The sequence below is a fragment of the Mustela putorius genome, unplaced genomic scaffold (genome assembly GCF_011764305.1).
Source record: "Mustela putorius furo isolate JIRA1106 unplaced genomic scaffold, ASM1176430v1.1 tig00003983_pilon_pilon_pilon, whole genome shotgun sequence".
NCBI classification, from domain to species: Eukaryota; Metazoa; Chordata; class Mammalia; order Carnivora; family Mustelidae; genus Mustela; species Mustela putorius.
The window spans coordinates 1,825,063-1,838,570 of record NW_025422123.1 but is presented as its reverse complement, the minus strand read 5'-3'; the positions used below and the strand labels follow the sequence as shown (position 1 = coordinate 1,838,570).

Sequence of the window (13,508 nt, the reverse complement as noted above, 5' to 3'; positions counted from 1 at the left end):
CTTATGGATTTAAACAAATCTGATGCGTTTCAATCCATTTCAGTTTTTATCGTCATACAAAAGACCCTTCGAATTGGGCTCTGTGTCCTTTTGACACAACCCTAATAGTGTTTGATTGCTTTCTTGCTCTTCTGTGTAACAAGGTGTTCCAGGCTTGACTTGTCTTACATTTTCTGATCCAAATCTGTAATTAACCACTCCTCCAAAAACCATTATTTCTTTTTGTGGAAAATGATAATTTTAGATAGTTATCTGGGCACCATATTGCTCACTGCCCCTGATTAGTATAGTGGAAGATTTTTTTTTTTTTAAGATTTTATTTATTTATTTAACAGAGAGAGATCACAAAGAGGCAGAGAGGCAGGCAGAGAGAAAGAGGGAATCAGGCTCCCTGCTGAGCAGAAAGTCTGATGTGGGGCTCGATCCCAGGACCTTGAGAGCATGACCTGAGCCCAAGAGGCTTAAGTTAAGCCTTAAGAGGTTAAGCCCAAGAGGCTTAACCCACTGAGCCACCCAGGCACCCACAGTATAGTGGAAGATTTTTAGTCCCCAAAATATATTCTCTAATATTTTCATGTGGGAAGATAGATATTTCCATAAGTATTAATACTATTATTGCATTGCTCAGAAAATACTGCCTTGTCTCTACTGTAACTAATTTCAGAAAGATCATATAAATAAAAATACTTCTGATTTGTTTTATTAAGTGTGCCATTGAAACAAAAAACATCATTCTTCAAATAGTGGATACTTTACAATAAACAGTCAGGACCAACTTCAGACAAATTACTTAATTTCTGAATCCAATTTAATGCTCTGAAAAATACTTTCTTCTTAGGGCTATTAGTAACAAAGCTATCATTCACTAAATATTTCTCGGAAGCTAGTCACTTTATGTATATTTTCTCACTTAATTCATACAGCATATTTTCAAATGAGTAGTGTTTGACTCATTTTACAAACGAATAAACTTTCCCAAGGTGACACAGCCAGTCAAGTGGCAGAGTCAGTACCTTCACACAGGTCTTGTTGACTCCATACTTTTAACCTAGAGTACAGGCCAGCAAGTAAATGAGAGAATGAGTATGTGGTGTCAGTGCCTGACCACTGGTGTTCAATGAAAAAATAGATGTCAGGTAACAGCAGTGGCCTTGGTAGATGTATGCTTGTCTTTTGGGCTGGGAGGCGGGAGGGTGAACAGGAGAGAGGGGGCTGACCAGCTTTCTGCTTTACTAGGGTTTCTGGCCTATTGACACTTCTCTTGCTAATTTCCCATGCCGGTTCTAACCTATATGTCCACCATGACAGATGTTCTCATGTCAGAGCTCAAGGTCAGCCCTCAAGAGTTCAGGCTGGCACCTTCTGTCATGCTGTCTTTTGAATATGCTGAGCAAGTAGCAGGAGTCCAGAGGCAAGCCCACTTTGGCCTCTTCCCCTTACATCATGTGTCATTAGCTGCTACACAGTTCTTCGTTCAAAATAAAATTCATAAAACTGACAGATTCATCTGCTAATGTCAGGAGGCATCAGAGCCAATTACAGGAAACCTCCAAAAGGCAAGTAGGGTCACTTTTCACAAAATGGGTTGAAGAAAAGGAAAATAGTCTTGTCATTAAAAAGGACAAATAATTTTCCTCCCAGAGGGCCCATCCAGGAAAATAGAGAAATTTGTACTAGCACAAAGTTTTATTATGATTGCTTTGAATAATTTTAAATCGAAGGATTTGCCCCTCCACACAGCCAACCTATCATTAACCATTTTAAACTAGTGAGTGTATTTCCCACTGTAAGTGATCTCTTTAGAAGGACAGAAAATTTAGGTATAAAGCACAGTTTTTACACTCTTTTTTATGATAACACATAATTATATACATTGCTTAACATCATCTGGAAAGGACGCTAGTTGTTGGTTTATTTTAATTTGAATTCAGACCTGGAGGATTCTGGGGTCTGGTTATTCTGAGATGCACCTAACGTCGACTCAAGTTCCTGAGCAAGGGAGGGCATTTCAGTTTAGTTGTGTTTGAGGAAAATATCCTTCAAAGACTTTGGGACATAGCCCCAACACTACTGTTACCTCACACCAACTGTGAGAGTAAACCAAGTGAGAAAGTTTAGGGTCCATCCAGGACTACCCCCTCTGCTGACACCAATTGCAAGTTCATAGGTGGGAAGTATCCCCAAAACCATATGCAGCTTCAGTAATTTGCTCAGACTCACAGAACTCACTGGAACTATTATAGTCATGGTTACAGTTACTATAAGGAAGGGATACAGGTTAAAAATCAACCAAGGGTAGAAGCACAGAGAGCAAAATCCAGGTGAAGTATCAAGTGAAGAGCTTCCATTGTCTTCTCCTGGTGGAGTTAGAATTACTTTCCCAGCACCAATGTGTGAGAATATGGATAAAATATTGCCAACCAGGGAAATTCAGTAGACCCTCTGTGTTCCGGGTTTTTATGGGCGCTCCATTATGTAAGCATGATTCATTGCACATATGGCTGAACTCAATCTCTGGCCTCTGGCAGTGACCCAAATTCCCTCACTCTAACTCACATTGCTGGTCTTTCTGGCATGGCCAGCCCCTCCCCTAAATGATATTGTTAGCCTAGGACAAATACCAGACCTCTTTTGAGACAAGGTAAAATTCTTTACTATACAACTACGTTATGTAGGAAGCAGGGCATAAGGAAAGACCAGCTATGATAAATATCAAGATAATAATAACATAAGCAACTTGCCAGTCACCATGTCAAGCATTTTACAAATATTTCATTTAGTCCTAACAAATATTTCTAGAAGGCAGGTCCACCTAGTAGCTCCAATTTGTAGATGAGAGAAATTGATGTTTAGAGAGACACAGTTACAAAACCAAATCATACAGTCAGTGCCCGGGAAAGTGTGGTGTAGAACCCACTGATGAATGGCTTCAGTGTCCTCCCTATGTCCCAAAGACCAGACATGACTGCCACAGACACAACTTCAAAGGGCACCATTCTTCGTAACTTCTCTGAGACATCGGCCTCCTGGAGCTGAATAGCCCAGCAGCCCCAAGGGAAAGCCCCGGCCTCATAGACTCACTACCTAAGTCAAAAGAAAGGAACTACTCGTGAGACTTTTCAGAGGAAGAACCTGTGTGCGTAGATAACTGCAAAAGATACACAAAGTGAAAATGGCCCCCAAGGAGTGGTTGTTCAACAAAAGGCATAAACTGGACAGGAGTTTGAGGGGAGGAAGATATGCTCAGGTTACGTTTTAGTTGTTAGATTATATACATGAATAAAGGTGTTACAATTAGAAATGGGACAAAAGAGTTGGATTGTGTTTGACTCTGCAGAACATTTTTAAGGTTTTCAGATTCTTCTTTCAATTATTCATAGTGACAGTGTTTAGTTATTCAAGCTGGTTTATTCTTTTTTTTTTTAAGATTTTATTTATTTATTTGACAGAGAGAGATCACAAGTAGGCAGAACAGCAGGCAGAGAGAGAAGAGGAAGCAGGCTCCCAGCCAAGCAGAGAGGTGGATGCAGGGCTCGATTTCAGGACCCTGAGATCACGACCTGAGCTGAAGGCAGAGGCTCAACCCACTGAGTCACCCAGTGCCCCAGCTGGTTTATTGTTTATAGTGCTCTGTCCAAGAATGTAAAATATATGCTGAACTGTATAGATGTTTTATTTTATTTTATTTTTTTTTAAGATTTCATTTATTTATTTGACAGAGAGAGAGAGATCACAAGCAGGCAGAGAGACAGGCGGGGGCGGGGGGAGGCAGGCTCCTTGCTGAGCAGAGAGCCCAACTCGAGTCTCTATCCCAGGACCCTGAGAGCATGACCTGAGCAGAAGGCAGAGGCTCAACCCACTGAGCTAGGCAGGTGTCCTTGTATACATGTTTTAAAGAATGTTTTAAATTTTGGCGGGGGCGCCTGCGTCATGATTTCAGGGTCCTGGGATCAAGCCCTGCCTGGAGCTCTCTGCTCAGCACGGAGCCTGCTTCCCCCTTTCTCTCTGCCTACCTCTCTGTCTACTTGCGATCTCTGTCTGTCAAATAAATAAATAAAATCTTAAAAAGAAAAAAAACTATGTACCCACTCTTAAACTATGGGGAGTCTGCTTCTCCCTCTGCCCTTCCCCCCATTCTCTCTCTGTCACTCTGCACACTCTCTCAAATAAATCAACAAAATCTTTTTTTTTTAATGACAGCTTAAAAAAAACAAGAAAGATAAGTTTTCTAAGATTTAAGTGATTTGTTAAAAATGTTAAAATGGTAGCATACTCTGAGGCCTCTATTTTCATATTACAATGTGTAAATGTTTTAATCTCAGAAGAGGTGATAGATTGTGTTCATAATTAGAGCTCGAATGTTGGGTTTTAATTATCAATGCCAGAAATATAACTGTGAAAGAAGCAAAATAAACTTATTATTAAGAAATCTATCCTGTGTGCAATCCCTTCTACATCATCTATACTTTTTTTCTCTCATATTCAGCTTAAAGTAAGAGCTACCAGAACCTGATGTGATTAGGGTTCACTTTTAGCTTTTGGATATTTTCCCAAAGTTTTATTAGGCATTTCTGGAAAACAGCCAGATGACTGAGCAGATTTTTAAAGTGTTATTCAGCTTTCTTGCCTTAGTAATAAGATTTTACATTGTCCAACTTACTAGGAAAGACATCGTTGAGGAGACATAAACAAGAGAAGTGCTGAGGGGGACTGGGATGGGTTGACGGAGAGCAGGTGCATCCATGCACAGCCTCCACTCTCCTGTCGAGTGGTATAATCCAAAGGGTCAAGACATGCGTCTGGTCCAGGGGAGAGGCGACAAAGACAAGGCCCTCAGCCTGTCTCTAGTTGGGACAAATGTCGTACACTGGCTTGGATGTGATCCAGAGTAAGAGACAGACAGGCATGTGTGGCCAGTGTCTTAATGAATAATTATGAGGGTTCACTATCCTGAGCTTCCTGTGTACTGCCTCTAACATGGTGATTTAGCCTGTCATGGGTGGCTAGAAGGCACAAGGCTTTCAGAACCCTACCCATTGCCATGGTATTTTGTGCATAGACCTTAGCTAGGTATTAGCTTATACACTTTATTCATACTACCTTTAATCAATGATACCCCATGAGATAGTTGTTATAATCCCTATTTTGTAGTAGAGGGATTGAGGTTCAAGGCCATTAACCAAGTTACTTAGTACCACACAGCAGAAGGCAGTCAGTGCTCAAACCCAAGTCTGTTTGCTACCAAGCCAAAACATTGTCTCTTACGCTCTTCCCAATCTCACTGTCTGTTTCTAATAGTAAAAATGACTGAAAGAATATGAAACAAAGTTGAATCTTCATTATCTATCTTTTTTGTATTTATTTCATCTTTACTCTCAGGTTCATATTATAAAGTACAACTGGTTACAGTCCTTTTTGTGAACAATTTATATTTTCATTTCCTTATTAGTGCATTTATTTTGTTCACTTTTCTCACAAAGAGAATTGTTTTAAGCTCTACATTCTAATATTATATTTTAGCTTTTAAAGATGGATCATTAAGATCTCCATCAGAAGTCTTCCGCCCCCACCCCAGATTCACTGGTTGATACTTAAACACTTCCATTTAGAGTTCTGGGAAAGAAAGATGGTGTTATGGCTCCATTTGTGAGATAAAGAGGGGTCCATTCGAGTAAGGGTCTCAACCCCTGTGGAGAGGCTTTGCTCTTGCCTGCAGGCTCTCTGTGCAAAGCATGCTGGGTTCTGTTCTTGCATAAGAACACCATGAAGGATCACACCACCCATGAGAACCCTTAATGAAAGTGTCCCAAGAATAATGCAGCTTCTTGTTGCCTGAGCCGATCTACCTCTGGTGCTTTCTTGCAGTACTGTTATTCTTGACCCAGACTACCACTGGGGGTGAACAAGAACACTATGAATCAAAGGTCTCTGTTTTCCAGACACCGCCATGAATGTGTGCCATGTTTTTGTTCAAAAGTTCTCTCCTCTTTCCTTTAGCACGTATTCACCATCCCCTTGCCCCACCCCATGTGTGACCACAGCTACTATGCCTGAAGCTTTAGCAAGTAGTACAGCATAAAACAGTAATTCTTGTAATTAGAGTTTTTTAAGCAATAGAAATGACTTTAAAACTTATTTTACATTTCATAAGGGGAATTTCGTCATGGCTTAGATCAGGCAGGGAGACACCGAATCCTTGATACTGATTTGCTGGTGGTCATCATCCCTAAGCTGCTACAGGAGCTGCATTGCTGGGTGCTGGCAATGGGGGGGGCTCCATGCACATCGGCTTCGGTGTGATGGGTACCCCCAGGAGTTAGCTGAGGGGCACTGAGGGGTGAGTAGGGACAGGTAGGTCATGAAAGAGAAATGAGAAGTGTGTGACTCCTGAGGACAATGCCACAGTACAAATCAGGGAGGCAAAACTGTACAGGACTAATGAGTATGAAGCCTAGGGCCTGACTGTCATAAGTCCAGATCCTGGCTTATCTGTGTGACCTTTCAGGCAAGTTACTTAACTCCTCTGGGCCTTGGTCTTCTCATCTGCAAATGGGGTTAATAGCAATGTCTATTGTATGGTGTTACGATTAGGATTAGGAAAGTCAATATTTGTAATGCGTGTAGATATTGCCTGATACAGAGTAAGTATCAGAGAAGTTTTTTGTTACTGAAGTTCTAAACCACTTTTAATTGGTCGTGCTGTTGGTGCTTAGTAAAATTCAATATGACTGATGTGATAAAGATTGTCAGTAATTCCCTTCCCTGTTCTTAATTAGTGAAGTAGTTATTGTTTCTAGAATGCTGTTACTTGAAATCAGGGTAACTTTCCTGGCCACACTGTTCCTAATAGAGAAAGATTGGAAACAGCTTAGATGTCTCTTAGTGGGAGACTGGATAAATTGTGGCATATTCAGAGAGTATGAGAATATGCAGTGTTTAAAATAAATGAGTTAGCGCTACACAAAACAATAGGGATACATTTCTAAAACAATGTTAAACATTAAAAAAAAGAAGAAGAAGAACCTAGAAGAATGACATCTACAGTATATACAGTAAACTTTCATTTAAAGTTTAAAAACATACCGTTTTGGATACAAACGTAACTAGGAAATGTATAACAAAAACACAAACATGAAGGATCCACAACAATATCAAGACAGTGATGTGTGGAAGGAGGGAAAGGAATAGAATCTGGCAAGAGCAGAAGGGGAGCTTCAGTTTTATCTTAAACATTTTCTTCCTCAGAAGAAAACCCAATATTTATGAAGCAAATATGGCAAAATGTTAACATCTATTAAATCAGATTACAGGTTACCTTATTATAATATTCTCTAATAATTTTATTTATATTTAAACATATTGATAATAAAAATAATAATTAACAGAATGCATGCAAATGGCAAACTGTAATTCTAAAGTTTCCACCCATGGATTTTATTAATCCTTCAGTTAATTAAAAAAAAAAAAAGAATTTCAAAGCATTAACATACCACCAGTTGTGCTGGTGTTTCTTATGGATGGCCCTATTTTAAAAGATTTAGGGAGTGTTTTGGTACAAAGGCTGTAAAGAACTCATTTTCATTATTTTAGAAAGAATTTTAATGTCCTGTTGTACATCAGTGTTAATAAGAGTCATGTAGATAAATCCCTAAGCAGTCGTTCGTAGGGCTGGATTTTTTGCTCAGCCAAAAATACAAAAGTGCTCTCTTGCCTTCCTGGATAATTTTGCTGTGCAAGAATGTTGTATGTTTTCTGGTGCCTCAAATCAAACAATATGGAACAATATGGAACATTTATTTAGGTGTTTTGCTTTGCAGACTTTTGCAGCAGAACAGCAAGTCAATTAATCATTCCTTTGAATCTATGTAATGAATTACACTTTGAATATGTTATTGATTGGTAGAACAAACAGCACCATGACCCAGATTTTCAGTCTTACATCATTGAGATGTGGCTGGTATGCTCTGAGTTTGGCAACTGTCTGTTCATTGTGTAAATTAACTGGGACAATGACCTGTAACTATAGAATTGCAGCTTTGCAGTTAAATACGCCATCGACCTTTTTATGACCTATGTATAGTATGTCATGTGTAAAATGGTCACCAAATTAATTGTGTCAGATATTGTCTACATTCTAACTGGAAAACAATTTTCATTGTCCGGAACATGAATGTATAAACATATATCTACTATAAATATATGTATAAATATATATATGTATAAATGTATAAATATATATCTACTATAAATCTATGTATAAATATATATCTACTATATATCTACTATAAAGTGGATACCTCAATTTCTATCTACTTAGCATTGCTGAGATTATTAAACATGAAATTTATTCATACATTTTGTATTAGTTATTGACCGCTTACTATGTATTTTTGGATCCTAGAGATAAAGTGATGACCAAGGTAATGCTACTGTCTTCAAATTGTTAATAATCTAATGAGTAATAGGGTCAAGAAAACAGGTCATTTATAATATATTGAAATTAGTATTGTATGTGGGTAAGCAAAGGGTGTTAAAGAAGCATATTACAGGGAAATCCAGCCCTACGAAGATCAAGGAAGGCTCCCTGGTGTTAGTGTCTATGCTCATCTTTCATTTGGAGACTGGAAGAAAAACAGTCCAAGCAGAGGAATCAGCACAAGGAAAAGCCCAGAGACAAGACAAGGAAAAGCATACTTCAGGCCAGATATTCAGGTGTTTCTTTGGTATGAAGAGCATTCACTACTTTGTGGTTATATCTGAAATTCCTAGCGCAGGCCATCCTGAGGATAACCACTGGACATCAACCATTTCAAAGTCCTAAGTTTGATCCTCAGTGCAATGCCCAGGTCCACCCAAAGCCAACTACACTAGAATTTTGAGTGTCTGGTCCCAAGCATTGAGATTTTTAAAAACCTCTCAAGAAGATGGGAATAATTCAGTCAGGTGGCAAATCACTAATTTACAAAGTAAATCTTGAGAAGTGTGTTGATTGATCAAATGTGTAGGCAGATAAAGAAGGCAGAAATGCTGTGCAAGGGTGCTGTCAAAATGAGCTGCTATAAAGAAATGACCTTGGGGATCACATCCACTGGCTATGAGTCTCAGTGCAAAACACAAGAAATGTGACTCATATACTAGAGCTGACTCTTGAGGTACTCAGAGAAATAGCACGTCACACTTTTTTTCAGTTCAATTATTTGTCCATTCCAAAACACTTCGCTAATCCTTATTATATGTCAGTATGCTTAGGGCAATGGATACATATATGACTGGGACATTGATGTCTTATCATCCCCAAACTCTCAGTTTTGTGAAGAGAAAATTTCTAAGTAGTCACAATCACGTGAAAGGATCTACTGGGTACACATTGCCAAGGGGGCAGTGACAGCAGACAGAATGGCAGAGAATAGCTAAATTTTGAAGGATGAACAGGAATTAACAATTCACCAAGTCAGAAAGATTTTTAGTGTACTTGAAACAAATGCTGTGAGAAGTGTGGCTCCCAAAATGAGGCTTGAAAACTGGGTTAGCTACCAAAGGTCCAGAGACCTCTCTCTGTTGCCAACTAGGCACAGCTCAGACTCCAACATTCTCTATGTAGCTGGAAAGATTTGTTTTACAAATTTATGTCAGGTTGAAAAGGTCTTCACCTCATATCATAAGGTGAGTTGAATAAGACCAGTGGTAGAAATTAGGAGTTCAAAGTCCCGAGAGTGGCTCAGAGACAGGCGAGGATGTGGAGTCTGTTGAGGTTCTTGAGAACCAGCTTAAGTATAGCTAAAATACTAGATGTGTGTGTCACTGGGGAAGCCAACCTCTAAGATAACCTCCAATGATCTCTGCCTCCTGATAGTCACACCCTTACAAAATTCTCTTCCTTGAGTGTAGGTTAAACTTGTTGACCCTCCTTTAAAGAAGAGAATAGGGGAGAAATCCCATTTCTGATGATGTTATTAAAAAAAACTTGTACTTTCCCTCTCCCCTGCACTTTGTCTCCATTGCCCCCAGTGCTCATCCTGGGTGAAATCACACTGCCATGTCTTCAGGTAGGCCCTTGAGGTAAGGACTGAGGCCTGCTAATAGCCATGCTGAGTGAGTTTAGAAGGAGATCCCTCCCCAGTCAGACCTTCAGATGTGACTACATCCATGGGTGATAACTTGACTGCAGCTTATTGAGACAGCTTGAATCAGAGACACTCGGTTAAGCTGTGTTCAGACTCTTGACCCACAAAACAAGGAGGTAATGGTTGCTTATTGTTTTAGGCAGCAGTGTTTTAGGATAATTTGTTGTGCGGCAATCATAATGAACACAGTCACTATTCACTCAGTTTCTGCAGATCCCATACTTCTATGAAGACCTCACAGCTTGACTCTAGAGAGCTGTTATTAACAATCATGATTTCCCCTTGAGAAATAAGATTTCTTTCAGGCTTGAAAGATGTAAAAATATGGATGAAAAGCTAAGGGATTCAAAATCTGTTCTGATGTTATAAACTTAAGAGGCAAGATGGTGAAGATTATGGTTGGGAGCAATATTCAGACCATGATCCTATGGCTCTTGTCCATCCGAGAGTGACCCTCTACTTTAATTCTTTCCCATCACCCACACCCCACCAGAATATAATGTTCAAAGCATGTAATGTTCAAAGCTGGGCAAGCACTCAGGATGGCATCTGGGAGTCTAACTGCAGATGTGCTGTCAAGCATAGGCCTTTGTCCATTGGCCTACCCTCATTTTGTTTCTTTCTATTTTACCACAATACTGAAGTTTAGAATGATTTGGACTTTGTATGTGTTTATGCAGCCTTTCTAGTATGCCTTTCCTTTTATTTTTACATTATGTGACTTTTTTTTTTCATCAGATGTTCATGAGAAAAATGGCTTTCATGGTGAACTAAAAACCTACCTAGTCTTATTCTGGTATAAAAACCAATTTGAAAAGACAAGGTCTACAATGAAGACTATTAGCTAAGTAAAAACATGTCAATCTTTGACACAATTCATTTGTTTAATTGAATATTTGTTAAGGAACAAGAAAAATATAGAGTACAACGGTAATTTAGAATCCTTCTAAATATACAGTTTCTATTTCAGAACCTAACCCATTTCTTCTCACCTTCATGACACAGGAGAAGAAAACCTCCTGGCAATTTTACGACGAAGATGGTGGAAATATATGATCCTGGGACTCATCGACCTGGAAGCAAATTATCTGGTGGTCAAGGCTTACCAGTACACGACTCTGACCAGTATTCAGGTACTGGCGGATCTTATGTATTTCTCACCTTCCTCAGTTTCCAGATGTAGTTTGCTTTCAGTTTAGTCACCTGGAAGTCTAAATACTTTACTCTAAAGGTTTTGCAAGAGGGACATTGGGTGTTTAAAAATTAACTTGTGCATTATTTCTATGTCTTATTAATTTTTCTTAATTCAAATGTAATTGCATATCTTTTTCCTCTTTGTTCTTATTGGACTGTAACTACTGAAAATGTAGGAAAATATTTTCTAACTATAAATACTACCAACTAATCTTATGTCAGTAGGAGAGTTAATAGGCATAAAAACAGAGCCATTTTAAACACAACTTAAAACATCTTAGAACAAGTTAATGGACTTTGATTAAGTAATCAGTGCTTAATAATCTTTTCTTTTAGCTTTCTTTAATAAGGAGATTTTGCAACCAGAAGGGACAGAATCTTTCCTAAAAGAACAAGATACAAATTCCTAAATAGTGTTATTCATGAAGATAGCCACTCTGTCCCCCCTTCCTCCCTCTCCTTTTCTTTTATGCACATGGGTGTGTGTACACACACATACACACACACACACAAACACAATTGCAAGTTTAAACTTAGGTTTTCACAACTTTCACCAGACACCATTTACATTCTTCATTATACCATAAATTATACACTTGACCTTTTTTTTTTTTACCCTCATTTCCCCTTTATGGTCATATTATGAATTTTATAGCATTCCAAGGCTCTGGGATGAAAACAAAATATTATTCACGTATGTTATATCTTACTTAGACTTGATATCACAACAACATTCCTGCCATTCAGATAATTTACTCAGAAAAACAATAACAAAAATGCAGAATCAGGGGCACCTGGGTGGCTCAGTGGGTTAAAGCCTCTGCCTTCAGCTCAGGTCATGGTCCCAGATCCTGGGATTAAGCCCCACATCTGGCTCTCTGCTTTTCCAGGAGCCTGCTTCCTCCTCTCTCTCTCTCTGCCTGCCTGTCTGCCTACTTGTGATCTCTCTCTGTCAAATGAATAAATAAAATCTTTAAAAAAATTTTTTTTAAAAATGATGCAGAATCAAGCAAGCAGACCAACCACCTAAACATATTTAGATTGCATGGATTGAATGGGAAGTTGTCTAAGCTGGAATGAGATGGGGCTGCAGGCTTCCTCCTGCATGCCCAGTGAAACAGAAGGGATGCTTGTCTACCTAAACCCATTGAAAAGAAGTCCAGAGCCCTTATACTAATTGGACCACAATGACAGCAGGGGAATGCTGTGAGCTAATTGGCTTAAAGTTGGACTCCCCAACCCAATACAGGATAAGATTTCTGATTGTCTCAGACTCATGTTTTTCAGGAGTACTACTGGCATTTTGGGTGGGGCAATTTTTCATGATTTGGGTCCCTTTCCTACTTTATTGGTCATTGAACATTCTTAGCTTCCGTCCACTAAAAGCTAGTAGGGTCTTTTTCAGCCTTATAACAACTAAAAGTGTCCCTGTGGATTTCCAAATGCCCTCTGGCAGAGAAGTACCATCTCTGCTTGAGAGTTACTGACTCACCAGTCAGGACTCACTCGTGGCCTCAGAATGGGATCAATCCCACTAATCACATGTCACCCACTGCAGGAGGAGAAAGATGAATAAATGCTGGGAAATCAGCTACGTGCCCCCATACTCAGCTTCACTCCCACTCACTTCAATGAGTCCCACAACAGAAATAGGTATCTCTCTTCTGGGCTCCCATGGCACTTTATTTGTTAGCTCTGTCTACAGTCTGTCTTACTGAAGAATGATGTTTAAATATTCCTACCTACTCCACCCGACTGTGAGTTCTTAGGTAGACAAGCAGGGGTAATTTCTTGTTCACCTCCGAAGTTCTAGTATCTACTAGAAAACCCAGCACATGCCAGGTACTCAATAAATGTTTAAAGAAGTTAATTCAGTTGTATTGATTTCCACTTTTGGGGGGCACAGAAATTCCCAGCAGTTCTCTACCTAAATGTAGAGGCCTCCAGAATGTCTTTACAGATAGGGCAGGAGAAGGAAGAGACAAATGTTAGCTTTGTGGCAGAGCTGAGCCCATTAGTCCAGAGCCAAAAACTGTAAGTGAGCCTGGGGAGAATGAAGAGGAGATGCTCCCCTTTGAAAATCTAGTTGGCTTCTGTGGGTTTTTTGTTTGTTTGTTTTTAAGCATTGTAAAGTCACAACCAATTGTTGGTTTCTTAAGTTCTATGGAGCTTTTTTGAAAAAAAAGTTTG

The 13,508-nt window shown here is 39.3% G+C and overlaps 1 protein-coding gene across 1 annotated transcript in view; it reads left to right on the top strand.

The window, feature by feature from the left end:
• Nucleotides 1-13,508, top strand: part of SLC35F1 (solute carrier family 35 member F1) — a 387,854-nt gene that overhangs the window by 304,613 nt on the left and 69,733 nt on the right. The window contains exon 3 of the mRNA XM_045071150.1: nt 11,130-11,257. Within this exon, the coding sequence (XP_044927085.1) occupies nt 11,130-11,257 (128 nt within the window). The remainder of the gene's footprint in view (nt 1-11,129; nt 11,258-13,508) is intronic.